This window comes from Pogoniulus pusillus, chromosome 11 (assembly GCF_015220805.1).
Source record: "Pogoniulus pusillus isolate bPogPus1 chromosome 11, bPogPus1.pri, whole genome shotgun sequence".
In the NCBI taxonomy this organism is placed as follows: domain Eukaryota; kingdom Metazoa; phylum Chordata; class Aves; order Piciformes; family Lybiidae; genus Pogoniulus; species Pogoniulus pusillus.
In genome coordinates this window covers 15138073-15152739 of record NC_087274.1, presented here as the reverse complement: position 1 = coordinate 15152739, position 14667 = coordinate 15138073, and the positions used below count along the sequence as shown (strand labels likewise).

At 53.8% G+C, this 14667-nt stretch overlaps 1 protein-coding gene across 1 annotated transcript in view; it reads right to left on the bottom strand.

Moving 5' to 3' along the window:
- The window catches only part of MYOCD (myocardin), a 35618-nt gene extending 32354 nt beyond the window's left edge, over positions 1–3264 (bottom strand). Inside the window, exon 1 of the mRNA XM_064151167.1 lies at positions 2938–3264. Coding sequence (XP_064007237.1) covers positions 2938–2992 — 55 coding nt within the window. The 5' untranslated portion in view covers positions 2993–3264. The remainder of the gene's footprint in view (positions 1–2937) is intronic.
- Positions 3265–14667: the final 11403 nt, after the last annotated feature.

Here is a 14667-nt window from a genome sequence, read left to right as displayed (position 1 = left end):
TGGGATGAGGAAACAACAATCCCCCAGCACCCTGTAACACACACACACAGAGTTCTTTCAGCTGCTCATGTGTGCAGGCCTTAGAGAGACAGCAAAAGTTTAGTTATTAAGATTTACTCCAGCCCTCATTAACACTGGCCTGGAATCCTTCAAAAGGGATTCAGACTTGTCATGAGTCACAGAGCACAGCTAATCCTCCCCAAACCTGGGGAGCAAGCAAAGCCTCACACCTGCCTGCACAAGACCATTTCCAAGGCAATGGTGCATCACAGAATCATTTTGGCTGGAAAAACTCTTTGAGAGCATTGAGTCCAAACTTTTAACACAGCACTGCCAGGGCACCACCAAACCATGTCACTCACTGCCACTTCTACATGGCTTTGGAGCCCCTCTAGCAATGAGGACTCCACTGCTGCCCTGGGCACCTTCTTCCAGGCCTCAACAACTTTTTTTGGAAAGTAATTGTTCATCATGTCCAAATTAAACCTCCCCTGGAGCAACTTCAGGCTGTTTCATCTCATCCTATCACTCATTCCTTGTGAGAAGAGACAAATCCCCACCTCCCTCTAACTTCCTTGTAGAAAACAATAAGGTCTCCCCTCAGCCTCCTTTTCTCCAGGCTGAACAAGCCCAGTCCTCACAACACTTGTACTCTAGACCCTTGGGCGCTGTGAGGCATGGCTCCCTGGCACTTGGCATTTCAGGTCCTGATGCCTCCTGGCTTGCCCTTCACCAGCTCCATACGAGCTGCACAGCTCTCTGCAAACTGCTGCTGTCCTGTAACCTGCTCCAGCCCCGCCACAGGCAGGGGTGTGTGGTGCAGGGCAATGGGTGGTTTGGGACATCCATCCCTCTTCGGAGCAAGTCAGAGGACTTTGCCTCCTACCATCCCTGGGGGCTTTACAGCTGCTAAAGTCTGCACACGGTGCAGGGATACCAGAGGGAACTGTGCCCTAGAGACAAAAAGAGATTCACCCACCCCAGCCATCAAACGTTAACTCTTCTTCTCATCTCCCCCTGTCCCTTTAAATCCAGCACCAACCCACAGCAGCACTGCCCACTTCACGCTGCCTTTCCTCCTCATCTCTCCCACTGCGCTGCCCAGGGCTGTGCTGCTGCCCATGTCCCGCGTTACCTGCAGCGGTCCCAGCAGTGGGAACAGCAAGGTGCAGACCCTGCCCCTTGGGGAAGTAGCCTAATAAATGGGCAGAGAAATCTTGTCAGACAGGAAATCTCCCTTTCAGCAGGCGCTGGCGAGGGATGGCAGTTGTGGGAGCACATCAAGAGCCAAAGAACATCCCAACAAACTGCCTGCTCTAGAAACACTGAAGGGCAGAGGAGAATTCATGGATGCAAAGGCCCACAGAGTTTACTTCTACCAGAGAATCATGTGAAAAATATGTCTGGAGATCCCATTGTTGGTTCCACGATAAAGCCAGCTTACAAATAAACCGGGAGCGAGCCTTCAAAACAGTCCTGGTTCATCTGAAAAGAATGCAGGGGCATGCGAGCGAGCCCGCCCTGCTCCCTCAGGAAGGTGGCACTGTTGCTTTGGAGTTGCTGGAGGAATCCTCGCAGACAGACTGGCTTTGGTTTGGGGTTTTTTGGTTTGTATTTTTTTGTTGTTTGGTTTTTTTTTCCTTTCCCCCCATCTGAACGGCGATATACCACAATATACCAACGAAACCTAAGGAATGACTTAATCTCATGACATGTAAGATCAGAGCGATATGGAAACCACACCAAAGCCCTGGCCCCAAGTTTCTGTCTCATTCAGCCAGACGAGGACACTTGTGTTTGCACACGCACACACACACACACGCCGGGGTTTGCAACCAGCTGCCAACTTTGTACTTGCTGAGAAAACAAAAGTTTCGGTTGACCACCCAGCGCTGGCGAAGAGGTCCTGATAGCACCACTCCTATCTCCCATCGCTATCATAAATCTCCGCTTCCCTTATCCCCAGCGCGGCGTGGGTACATGCCACCGCGGGTGGCTGCGCCGCCGTGCCCGCCCCGCCGGGCTGCACAGCCTCACGGATGATACCCCCGGGGGGAATTCCGCCTCTGGGAAGCTCCTCCAGGACACTTTTTTTTGTCACTGCCGTTAGTACGTTACGGTCACGACAGAAAGTCACCAGTGACGATTCCTCCCCACCCCCGCCCGCGGCGCGCTGCCTGGGAAGCGAGGCAGTGCCCGAAGGCGTCCGGCAGAGCGGCTGCGGCAGCGGGGACCGGCCCCTGGGTCACCTTCACTCACCTTCACTCACGCCGCAGGTCCCCTCACGGAGGGAGCTTCCCCTAACCGCCGCGCCGCGGGCATGTTTAGCTTGTGGCAATCAATTGTGTGGCTCTGGTTTTATTTCTCTGATGATGTCACTTGAAATACTTTTCGTGTTCCATTTGTTATTTTTACTTCTAAAAATGACGCATTTCTGCAAATTCATTTTTCTCCAATTAGTCACAACTCGGCGGAACAAAATCAGCTGCCCGCACGGCAGGAGGCTGTCAGACCCCTCCTCACCCACCGCCGGCACAGACGGAGCTGCCAGCGCACCTGGGAGCACACGGGACAGCCTCGGGCACCTTGTTTATCCCCGATGCCCTTTTGGCTTCCTGCCCAAGTCCTCTGCAAGCAGGGCCAGGGAAGGGGAGCCGGGGACTGCAACTTCACCAAAACAAACCACAGACAGAAACCGGAGAGAATTAAAAACCGGGGAAGGGGGTGGGGGTAATGAATAGAAAGCAGCAGCAGAGAGGAAGGAAGATGAACTTCTGCACTTGGGGAACAGCCTCTGCAAGAGCAAAGCCGTGACAGCTCTACCACCCCTCGGCCGTTTCGCTCGCATGCTGCTTCCAGGCACTCCGCGCACAACAGCCTGTGGCCACGGCTCGCCGGAGAGAGAAGTTTTAAGAGAAAGCTCAAGGTTTCCCCTACCTGATCTGAACTTGCTCCGAATCAGCAAGGAGTGCTCAGACCCCAGGAGTGTCATGGTGACTCGGGGACCAGATCCAGACGCCCCTCACTTAAACCATTAACTTCCTCCACAGACAGAAGCCGACCAGCCCCACGGCTAGTGCTGAGGATTCATCCAGCTCTTCTGAAGCCTCTGGGCGCTTTCAGAGCTGGCTAGCAAGAAGCAGCAAGTGGCTCGGAAAGATCTGGTCCCATCCAGCACTGACCCTCCAGAGACACCAACTGCTCAGCTGGGCTGTGTTGAACTAATGAACGTGGAGCGAGCGGGAGCCTCCTCCCGCCCGGAGTTTACTACCAGCAGCTGGGTGTCCTGGCTGATGTCATCATCTAGCGGGGAGCAGGGACTATCGGAAAGGGTCTTAGCAAAGACAGAAGTTTGATATCTGATACTAATTACTACCGGCCCTACGCAGCCAATCAGGCTCTGCCTGGCTCGGGACTTTGGGAGCCGCTGGAAATATCAACAGAGCGAAGGTTTAACCCTTCGCGGCGTGGTGCGAGGCACCCACCGGCGGCTGGCCAGCCCGGCTTTGGGGTCTGTGCGCCCCACGACAAAGAAGGGCTGGGTCAGGGCAAGGGTCTCAGGCAAGGGGACAGCTGGTGACAGTCCTTCCACCTGAGTGTCCAGTGAGTAAGGCTGGAAAGAGTCCAGAGGGGGACCAGGAGAAGGTTTGGAGGACTGGAGCCCTCTGCCCTGTGAGGAAAGGCTGAGAGAGTTGAGTTTGTTCAGCCCGGAGAAGAGAAGGCTCAGGACAGACCTTACTGCTATGGACCAGGACATAAAGGGTGGCCAGCAGGAGGATGGAGACTCCCATGGAAAATACAAGGGGTGATGGGCACAAGTTACTGCTGGGGAGATTCCCATTGGACTCTAGAAGAAAATGGTTCCCCATGAGCATAGTTGGACACTGGAACCATCTCCCATGGGAAGTGATGTGTAGTCCCTACATGGGACAGTTTTGAGACTCAGCTTGGCAGGGTGCTGGGCCAGCTTATTCCAACTGGACTGTGACCTAGAAAGGCTGGAGCAGATGATCCTTGGGGTCCCTCCAGCCTGGCATTCAGTGATTCTGTGTGACTCTGAGTGCTGTGTTGAAAGCCCTTTCCGCAGAGGACCGGGATGCCTGGCAAACGGAGCTGTGGCTGAGGCCACTGCTCCCCTTCACCCAGCTGGTTTGGGTGCTGAGGCACAGGGCAGGCTGGGCTCTGAGCTCTGCAGGCCCTGGCACTGCACTGGGAAGCTGCAGTGAGCACAGGGATGCTCAGGTGTCCAATCTGCCCTTCCCTCCTGCAGCGCAGTGCACACCTCTGTCACCACATGACTCCATCTGTAGAGTGCTGCAGGCATTTGGAACATCTCCCCTTCTCCTGGGGCACACAGACACCCACAGCAATGGCAAACATGATCTTGACTTAGAGTTTCCTGTGCTAAGATGAACACAATAATGGTGGTCTTAGGGTGAAGGTTGAACTTGATGATCTTAAAGGCCTCTCCCAACCAGAGCAATTCCATGAATTCTAAGAATCCCAAGGGATCCAGGCAGGGCTGTGTGCTGGAGGATGCTTCTCACCTAGCAAACCTTCTATCAGACAAGAAAAGCTTTTTGCAAACACACAAAGTAAAGATGGGTCCTCTGAGGCCCCACCCCAAGCCCAGGTCTGCCTCACCTGAGGTAAGTGGAAGGAAATGGACAGAGGGCACTTTTTGCCTTCTCACATGAGTGGTACAGGTCAAGCTAGGCCAAGGACAGGTCTTGGCTTCCATGACACGTGTCTCCTCTGGGAAGCTGCCTAAACTACTAGATCATGAACACCCACCTGAGAACTCCCTCAGACCTGCTTTGGGGTTTTGTTGGGAGATAGTTTATTTTTTGGAGTTTGTTTGATGCTTTGTGGTTTCTTTTTCCCCTATCCTGTGGTTTCTGGGAAGTCCTTTTAAACATTTTGGCTTGGTGACAGGAATTTCAGGACTAACAGACTTGTAGGACCATGTTGCCAGAGACCTTAGAAACCCAGCAGCACCAAAAGCAGTACCCTACTTGTAGCTGAGAAGTTTGCTGGGGTTTCTTGCTGAGCTGCTCATTGAGTTGTCCTGAGCTGAGCTACCAACCTGTCATGGGCTAGGTGTCTGATTTCCAGGTCATGCTGCAGCTGTTGAAGTTGATATTCCCTAATATCCGATGGGGAAGATGTTCTTGGAATAAATTCATCTCACAAAATCACAGAATGATTTGGGTTGGAAGGGATCAGAGTAGCTTCACCTAGAGCAGGTTGTACAGGACAGTGTCCAGGTGTGTTCTAAATGACAGTGAATCACAGAATGGTATGGGTAGGAAGGCACCTCCAAAGGTCATCCAGTCCAACCCTCCTGCAGTCAGCCTCCATCAGATCAGGTTGCCCACAGCCCTGTCCAGCCTCACTTCAAATATCTCCAGGGGTGGGCCCAAACTCCCTCCCTTGACAACCTGCTGCAGTGTTCCAGTAGCCTCCTGGTGCAGAACTTGTTCCTAACACCCAGTCTCAATCTGCTCTGCTCTTATGTCAGTCCACTGCTCCTCATCCTGCCCCTGCAGGCCTTTGGGAACAGTCCCTCTGCAGCCTTCTTATAGCCCATTTCAGGTACTGAAAGCTGCTCTATGGTCTCCTTGGAGCCTTCTCTTCTCCAGGCTGAACAACCCCAGCTCCCTCAGCCTGTCCAGAGGTGGAGACTCCACTCCCTTTCTGGGCAGTCTCTTCCAGTGCTCCACCACCCTCAACATAAAGAAGTTCCTCCTCATGTTTAGGTGGAACTCCTTGTGTCCATTATCTCTTGTCCTGTTGACCACACCATGAGCAGCCCAAAGACAAGACAGGACTCACTGGCACTCACAGACTCCTACTTTTTTTTTGCACTGCAAACTCCTGTGTGAGTTGCTCCTGTGTGAGTTGCTCCTGTGTGAGCCAAAGCCCTGTTCAGGTATCCCTGCACTCTCTGGAGCCTGCTGGTTCTTGATGTCTTCTCCATTATGCATTAGCAGGCCCTGCTCTGGCCATACAGCACCTCATATGCTGATCTCACTTTGCATCTGTCCCCCTGCCCCTTCAGATATGATGGATGGGCACACGATCTCCAAAACTGACACGAGATGCTTGGAGGAGGCTGCCAGGACAGGTCTAGCACTCTGCAAGGCACTCTGTTGGGTGGGCTCTTCCCAGGACCTCCACCACTGGCATCTTGCATCAGCTGAAGGTCATGGACAGAAGAGGGTTTCTTCAAAGACCCCACAGCAAGCATGCAGACAGTGCAGGAGCCTTTTGGGCCTTAAAGCCCTCGAATGGCAGAGCTTTCCCTATCTCATGGAGAGATATTGCCCACCTCAATGGTAAATGAAGTCAAGGGACTGCTGTCTTTTCTAGTGTGAACTGCTAAAATGGTTGGTGGGGTCAGATGGATGCAGCCTGTGGTCTCCTAACTTTTCAGAGCAGTCAGGAGTTGCCTCTGCAGCAGTGAATAAAACAGAACCGATTGAAAACTTCAGGTTTGGACTTTCAGAAGATGTTTCACATGGTCCCATCCAAGAGCAGTAAAACTCAGTGTTGTCCCAAGGCACTGTGATGAATTAAAACCAGGAATTATAGAATCATAGAATCAGTCAGGATTGGAAGGGACCACAAGGATCATCCAGTTCCAGTCCCCCTGACACCTCACACTAGATCAGGCTGTCCAGAGCCTCATCCAGCCTGGCCTTAAACACCTCCAGGGATGAGGTTTCTACCATCTCCCTGGGCAACCCATTTCAGTGTCTCACCATGCTCATGCTGAACAACTTCTTCCTAACATCCAATCTGAATCTACCCTTTGTTCCATTCACCTCAGACCTATCACTACCTGACACCCTAAAAAGTCCCTCCCTAGCCTTCTTGTAGCCCCCTTAAGATACTGAAAGGCTACAACAAGGTCACCTGGGAGCCTTCTTCTCTCCAGACTGAACAGCCCCAACTCCCTCAGTCTCTCCTCATAGCTCCAGCCCTCTGCTCATCCTTGTGGCCCTTCTCTGGGTACTTTCCAGCACATTCATAGCCCCATTGTAATATGGAATGCACAAGAAAGGGAAGGAGAAAGGGTGGGCAATGGTCAGCAGGGAAAGGGCAAGATTTGTAGATGGGGTAGGGGCTGCAGAATGTCCAGCTGAAAAATGAAACAGGTCAGTAAAATCCCAGACTGGTCAGGAAATCAGTGTGTGGCCTGCTTCAGCTGGGGAAGATGGGTAGAGAGTGGCAGGTGGAGCTCACCTGATGTGGATAAAGTCTTTAATTTCCTGTCAGAAAGCAGCAGGAGCCCTACAAACTCCCCAGCACAGAAACCTGGGAGATGGAGTCCTGCAAAGGCTCCTGGAGCTTGACTCACTGTGAGTGTGTACACAGGCCAAAGAGGCATCCACACTTGTGCACAAAGCCTTCTCCTCATGGGTTTGACTCTCCACCCAGAGCAGGGCACACCTTGTGTGGTTTGATGGGCAGGACCATGTGGCCAGCAGGAGCAGTGGCAGCCATGCTGCTGCCCTGCAGAGATGCCAGGCAGGCTACTCTTGTGGGTGACCTGGAGCTGAGTTCCTCAGTGCATAGAATCATGGAATTGTTTAGGCTGGAAGTGACCTTTAAGTGCAACCCTCAACCAATCACTGCCAGGGCACCACCAAACCATGGCCTCAGCACCACATCTACACAGCTTCACAACCCCTCCAGGGATGGGGACTCCACCACTGCCCTGGGCAGCCTGGGCCAGGCCTTGACAACCCTTTTGGGGAAGAAATTGTTCCTCATGTCCAACCTAAACCTCTCCTGGGGCAACTTCAGGCCATTTCCCCTTGTCCTATCTCTTGGGGGAAGAGACCAGCCCCCACCTCACTGCAGCCTCCTCTCAGGGAGTTGTAGAGAGCAATGAGGTCTCCACTCAGTCTCCTTTCCTCCAACTCCCTCAGCTGCTCCTCCCCAGACCTGTTCTCCAGACCCTTCCCCAGCTTTCTTGCTCCTCTCTGGACTAGCCTTGCTCCAGCCCCTCAATGTTCTTCTTGGAGCAAGGGGCCCAAACCTGAAGCTAGGGTTCAAGTTGTGGCCTCACAAGTACCAAGCACAATGGGACAATCCCTGCCCTGTTCCTGCTGACCACACCATTGCTTGATGCAGGGCAGGATGCTGGTGGCCTTCTTGGCCACCTCAGCACACACCAGATCTTCATCCAGCCATCAGCCAGCACCCCCAGGTCCTTCTCCACTGTGTAGCTCTCTAGCTATACACCCCCAAGCTTAGAGCAGTCATGGGCAGCACCTGGTACCTGTTCTTGCTGAAGCTCACGCAGTCAGCCGGGGCCAGCAGTGCAGCCTGTCCAGGCTCTCTCTGTAGAGATTTGTCACTGCTCATTTGACAAACTCTCGTTAAACCACTTCTCATGCCACTTCAACAGCTCCTTAACCACATTCCCAGCAAACACAGGAGCTGTTACTGCCTGACCACCTCTTGCTCTCCTGCTGGTTCGGCAGCGGCAGCTCCCCTCCCCTCGGGGTGCTTCGCACAGCATGCCAGCTGGGTATCCCCGCTGATGGCAGCGCCCTGCCCTCATCAGGCCAAGTCAGTAAGGTGCCCAGCGGAGAAGCAAGCCAGTTCACGAGCTCCACCAGGCATTCCTACTGCCACCTACCCACCTGAGGTCCTCTCAGGGGCTCAGCTAAAGCCCCAGCGTGCTATTTAGCGCTCTGCCTGAGGCAGAGATAAGCCTGAGATGGCATTAAGTGTCAGTGAAAAAAGGCAGGGAGCCGGATGGTTAAACCGAGCCCGGCAGGGCCAGCAGAGCTTTCTCCTGCCACCTGGTGAGCAGAGACCTGCTGCGCTCGCACAGCACCTCCGGGGGCAGCAGGGCCACGGCTCTGCCCTGGCTCTTGCACTCGGCTGCAGAGCAGGTGTGGGAAGGGGTCAGGCAGACACGGGCACTGGTGGCAGACCACGGCAGACCACGCTGTTAGCTGAGCCCTGGTGGCAATTCCAAGTGCCGGCTTGCCCTTAGCAATGCCTCCCCAAAGCCAAACAGCCACAGGCTGTGTCCTGCAAAGCTGCCACCGGCAAAAGCTGGGAGTTCCGAAGGGTTGAAGGACGCTTTTTTTTACCACCTGCACCTCCTCCTCCTCCTCCTCCTCCTCCTCCTCCTCTGCCTGTACTATATTGTAAATATTTGCTTGTATATTGTGCTAAGCTGTGAATATAAAGCTAAAACTTAATAAACTTCCATCCAGCTGAGTCTAGTCTGGCTGATTTCACTGGAGGAGGGAGGCAGGTGACTCCCAGAACCACTACAACACCACAAACAAGGAGCTGTGTGCCCAGAGCCTCTCTGCCTTAGCCCAGAAAGAGTAAACTCCTCCCTGAGCTCCTGTGTGTTTCCAGAGCCCACAGAGCCCAGCCCTCACCTGTCCTGGACGTGTCTCCACCAGCACTGTGCTGCACCACAGTCCCTGTTCAGCTCTGAAAGGGGCAGGTATTGCCATCAGCTGCCACCTTCCTTTGGAAGCTGAAACAGGCAGGTGGCTACCAAAGACTGCCAAGAGCCAAGAGCAGTACTGCTCCCAGTTCTGCTTCCAGCACTGCTTTGGTCACCGTTGCTGTTAACTGGGTCCTGTTGACTGCAGCCAGTGAAGGAGTGAGCCTTAAATACCAGAATAAATGAGTCATGGTTGGGAATTCCTTTGAACTGAGGAGTCAAAACCCAGAGCCACAAGGATATCAGCACTGTGCTGCTCAGCAGATCCCGGGAAGCAGCCCCTCTAATCCCCCAGCACACCCTATTGTTTATGGTGCTGATCTATTTTAGAGCAGTGTTTGTTTCCATGTGGACTTGTATCTGTGGGAAAAAGACCCAAATGTGCTGATGTTCCTGCGAGATCCCTCTGGGGACTTGGGGGGGGTCAGCGTGTGGCACAGTGCCTGTGCCACAGAAGCCCAGACTCCAGCAGGGCTCAGGGCTGCAGCTCTAGAGAAGGACATCTGCCAGCCCCCACCACGGCTGCACTGCCAGGTGAGGCTGGACTCTGTCTGCTGCCCTCAGTTCGGTGCAGGGGATGCTCTCTGCCTGCCCCACTGCTTTGCTGTTTGCTTTCTCCTTGCACAGCAGATCCAGCTCTGCACCAGACAGTCACAGATCACAGAATGGGTTGGGTTGGACAAGACCTCAAAGATCACCCAGTTCCAAACCCCTGCCATGGGCAGGGGCACCTCCCACCAGCCCAGGATGCTCAAGGCCTCATCCAACCTGGCCTTCAACACCTCCAGGGAGGGGACATCACAGCCTTCCTGGAAAACCTGTGTCAGTCTCTCCCCACCTTCACTGCAAAGAATTTCTTCCTCATCTCCAGTCTCAGTCTCCCCTCTCCCAGCTCAAAGCCATCGTCCCTCATTCTGGCACTCCCAGCCCTTGTCCAAAGTTCCTCCCCTGGAGCCCCTTCACGTACTGGAAGGCTGCCCTGAGTCCTCCTAGCAGGTGGAATCTCTTCTCCAGGCTGAACAGCTCCAACTCTCCCAGCCTGTCCCCATATGGGAGGTTCTCCATCCTTCTGATCATCTTGGTGGCCTATGTGGACCATCTCCAGCAGTTTCATGTCCTGCCCTTTGCCCTGTGCACTCCAGCTGGCGCTGCTGCCAACACGGGGTGTACTGAAGGACACTGTCAACAGCAGCCCCCCGAACTCAAGAAAGGAATTCACTGCAAGACTTAGGGTTGCATATAAAGGCCACTAAAATGTCTTGGAAACAATGTACAATTGCAAACAGCTTTTCCCCCAACCTGCTATCCTGCCAATCACACCTGTTCAGAATGTCCTCTCCTGCAGGAATGAGCCTAGTATGTTTTTGGCTTCTCTCTGGTGCCTGGCAGCTCCATTTGAATCATAGAATGGTTCAGTTTGGAAGGGACCTCAAGGCTCATCCAGTTCCAACCCCCTGCCATAGGCAGGGACACCTCCCACTAGAGCAGGTCACTCAAGGCCTCACCCAACCTGGCCTTGAACACCTCCAGGGAGGTTGCAGAGCACAGAATCTTTGATCACGTTCTGTGATTCTGTGCTCCATAACCTCCCTGGGCAATCTGTGCCAGTGTCCCACCACCCTCAATGTAAAGAACTTCATCCTAACATCCAGTTTCAACCTCCCCTCTGCCAGTTTAAACTCATCACCCATTTGGAGAAGAGTCCTCCTGCCATATGCTTATTTCTTGACTCTCCACAGCGTTCTTTGAGAAGACAAATCCGATGGGATGAAGCCGTGACCCTGACTCTCCCCACCCCACATGCAGGGTGGTGATAATTTGCTGCATGCTGGTGTAGCTGTGCTGGCCAAGGTCCCGTGGGGAAATGCAGCTGCACTGGCACAGAGCTCTGCGCTTAGTGTCCCCAGGCTGGTATACCTCTAAGGAAGGCTGGGGGGAGGTTTGCCTTTACAAAGATGTGGCTCAGGAGGAGTGCATTCTTCACTCATAATCAGCTCTCAAGAAGTGAGTAGAGGGCAGGCTTTGCAGGGACATCAATAGCCAAGGCTCACAAGGAACTCATGACACCCTAATAAGATGCCTACTGCCAGGATGTCGTCCCCTTGATGGAGAGAAGAAGAAGCAATCTTTCCCTGAGGGAGATTTTCACAGTGGGCAGATGAGCTGCCCATTAACAGGCCCAGGAACAGAATGATGGCACTGTATGGGTCAGAAGCAACCTCTGAGATCATCCATCCCAAGCAAGAACCTAACACCAGCATGACCATTAAACCACATCCCCAGGTGCCACCTCCACACATTTCTTGAGTGCCTGCAGTCATCCGAAGTTGGGGCAGATGTGGATGTCCTGCTGTGAGAGTGCCCCAGCAGAGCTCCAGCTGTGCTGTTGCTCCAAGTCTTAGGAAGCTGCAAAGAAATTAGCTTCTCTGGGCTCAGCCCAGAGGGAACTGCACACAAAAGAGGTTCTCTGTCTCTCCCTCCTCCTGTGACAGAGCTTTTCTGAGTTGGAGCTAGCAAAGCATCAGTGTCTGTCACCTCATGCAGAGTTGGTCTCTAGGGACTAGCTCAGAATTATCCAAACTTGGTCCTAATTCAGAACCTAGCCCAAAGCAATCTTTGCTCAAGAAACTGTGGGTGTGGATGGTCCAACACAACCTCACCTTCTGACTGAGTCGGGCTTGGGAAGTGCCATCACAGTGGCATCTGCCCACCTTGACTTTGGCACTGCACTGCTCAGTCACCTCCCCAACTCCTCACAAAGCTTGAGGCAAGGAATTTATGGTGGAGATGTCAGGAGCTCTTCCCCTCCTGACAGCAGTCAGCCCTCGCTTGAACTGGAGCTGTGAACTATTTATCAGAGCACTGCAAGCACCCAAGTAAGGTCCCTTAAGTGATGGAGGCTCCGAGGACATTATGCAATTGACAACACGAAGACAAAAACACTTCTGCACTTTCCTAAAGCTGCCACCGAGCTGCCTGATGTTTTCACCATAATATTTACTTCTGTGTACACAGGCAAAAACTCTCCAATCCCAGCTCAAAACAGAGAGATCAGAGGAGGAGAACAGGGAGATGCCAGGGCTGTTTAAAGATTATGCAAAATGTTTTTCACTAGCATAAATATTGGATTGGAAGCTCAGCTTGTGGTGTTTACCCAGCTGGGATGCACAGGGAGTGCAGAGCCCTGACAGGCACCATGCTGGGGGCTGCCCCACGTCCCTGCCTGGCCCTGCCTATGTGGTCTGAACTGTGGAGACAATGGGTTCACAGATTCGTAGACTGGCTTGTGTTGGCAGGGACCTTCAAGTCATGGACAAGGACACCTCCCACCAGCTCAGGTTGCTCAAGGCTTCATCCAACCTGCACTACAACACCTCCAGAGAGGGAGCATCTACAACCTCCCTGGGCAACCTGTGTCAGTGTCTCCCCACCCTCAGCGTAACCCTGTCTTGCCAGGTCCAGGCTGTGGGGACAATAGATGCACTGAGGGTTACCCCTGTCTCACCAGCTCCGGGCAGAGGGCAGAGTTGAGGCTCAGCCCTGACACACTGCAGCCACTTGCCACCTGCAGGAGTCTCAGGGCAGAATAGATTGGGGGGGGAAAGGGAAGAGTTAAAGGCTCAGGGGCTCAGGCTGGTTGGTGGCCGGGAGGTCAGTGGAGGGTGATGCTCTGGATGGGGCTGCTGGCTTCAGCTCTCAGGGCAATTGGGCTGTGCTGACAAGAGCTCAAGGCACTTGGGGACCTCCTCTGATGATGGAGAGATGGGGAAGGGCCAAGCTAAGCACTGCTTATGCTGTCTAGAGGCAGCTCTGACCTTGTCTGCGTGGTGGAAGATGCCAAGAACTGCCTCCAGGCTCATGAGCGTGGGAGGACACGAAGGTCATAGCACTGCCCTTGTCACTGTGCATTCTGAGCACGTCCCTACAGGTAGAGGCTCTTGTCCCCTATGTCCCTGTGGGAAGGCCATGGGGAGGAGAAGTGGGGACAGACTTTTGGTGATTCCCTGTGGCATGACTGAGGAAGGCACACTTTTGAGTGGGACTGTGTATTTCTATGTCTCACAGTCAGGGCAGGAGAATTTCTGTATGAATCCACTGGAGATGATGTTTTGGGGATGGTTTCCCAATGGACTTGGGCAGGGACAGCAATCTGGTCACTGACTCCCTTCAGGAGACTTCTGTAGCACCTGCAGCTGCACTGATGTCTCTGGCCACAAACAGGATGCTCAGAGGTGCTGAGGTTCCCCTGCACCAGGGCCTGTGCTAAGACTCAAATGATGCAACCCAGGAAGGCAGAGACTTTGCTGCTTCCACCCTGAGTGCCTCATGCACGGTGAGAACAAAGCCTGCAGCTGGCCCTGTGTGCCCTTCCTCCTCCATCCTTCCAGCTTCTCTTCCTTCTTTCTTCGAGCAGCCAGCCACATGGCACCTGAGCCATGAAGCCAGTCACGCCAGTCACACCTTCCACAACCCCAGATCATGCTGCTAGATATGCTTTAGGTGCTGTCTGGGCTGCAGCTTGGTCGTGCTCCTGAAGCGATGTCATGGTGAACAAGACAGCTGCTACATGCAGTAATCCCTTAGCTCTCCTGCCTCTAGTACCAGCCAAACATGGGCCTCCTTTAGACAACCCACCTGCTGCCCCAGCTTGGCCAGTGCATGTTGCAGCAGCACTGGTGCTCAGGAGCCCAAGCCAAAGCATCAGAGGTGGAATGGTGGAGCCTAGGTGAGGTCTCTACAAGCAGAGCCTCCCAGGCAGCTGTGGGACCAATACTGAGAGTGGCAGGGAACATGAGGTGGAGCTGGTGCCCAGCCTTTGGGTGCTGGCTGACCAGTGCAGGCAGGAAGGGGTTTTGTGCCTGGCCAGGCTGCTCCAAGCCCTGCTGGCTTGGTGGCAACGAGGGAGAGAAGCGATGGCAGTGCCAACGCCACCTCCAGAGGCCCGCAGGCTACAGGCTTTGCTGAGCTGTGCCTCCTCCTCACTCTCCACTTGGTGAGTGTTCACAGACAGTGGGCTGCAGGCAGGTGCCTGGAGGGGCTGCACAAATCCTATCACAGAGACACAGAGTCACAGAACTGCCCAGACTGGAAAAGAACTTTAAGATCACTGAGCCCAAACATTAGTCCGACACTGACAAAGCCTTGACCAAACCACATCTACACAACTCCTGAACACCTCC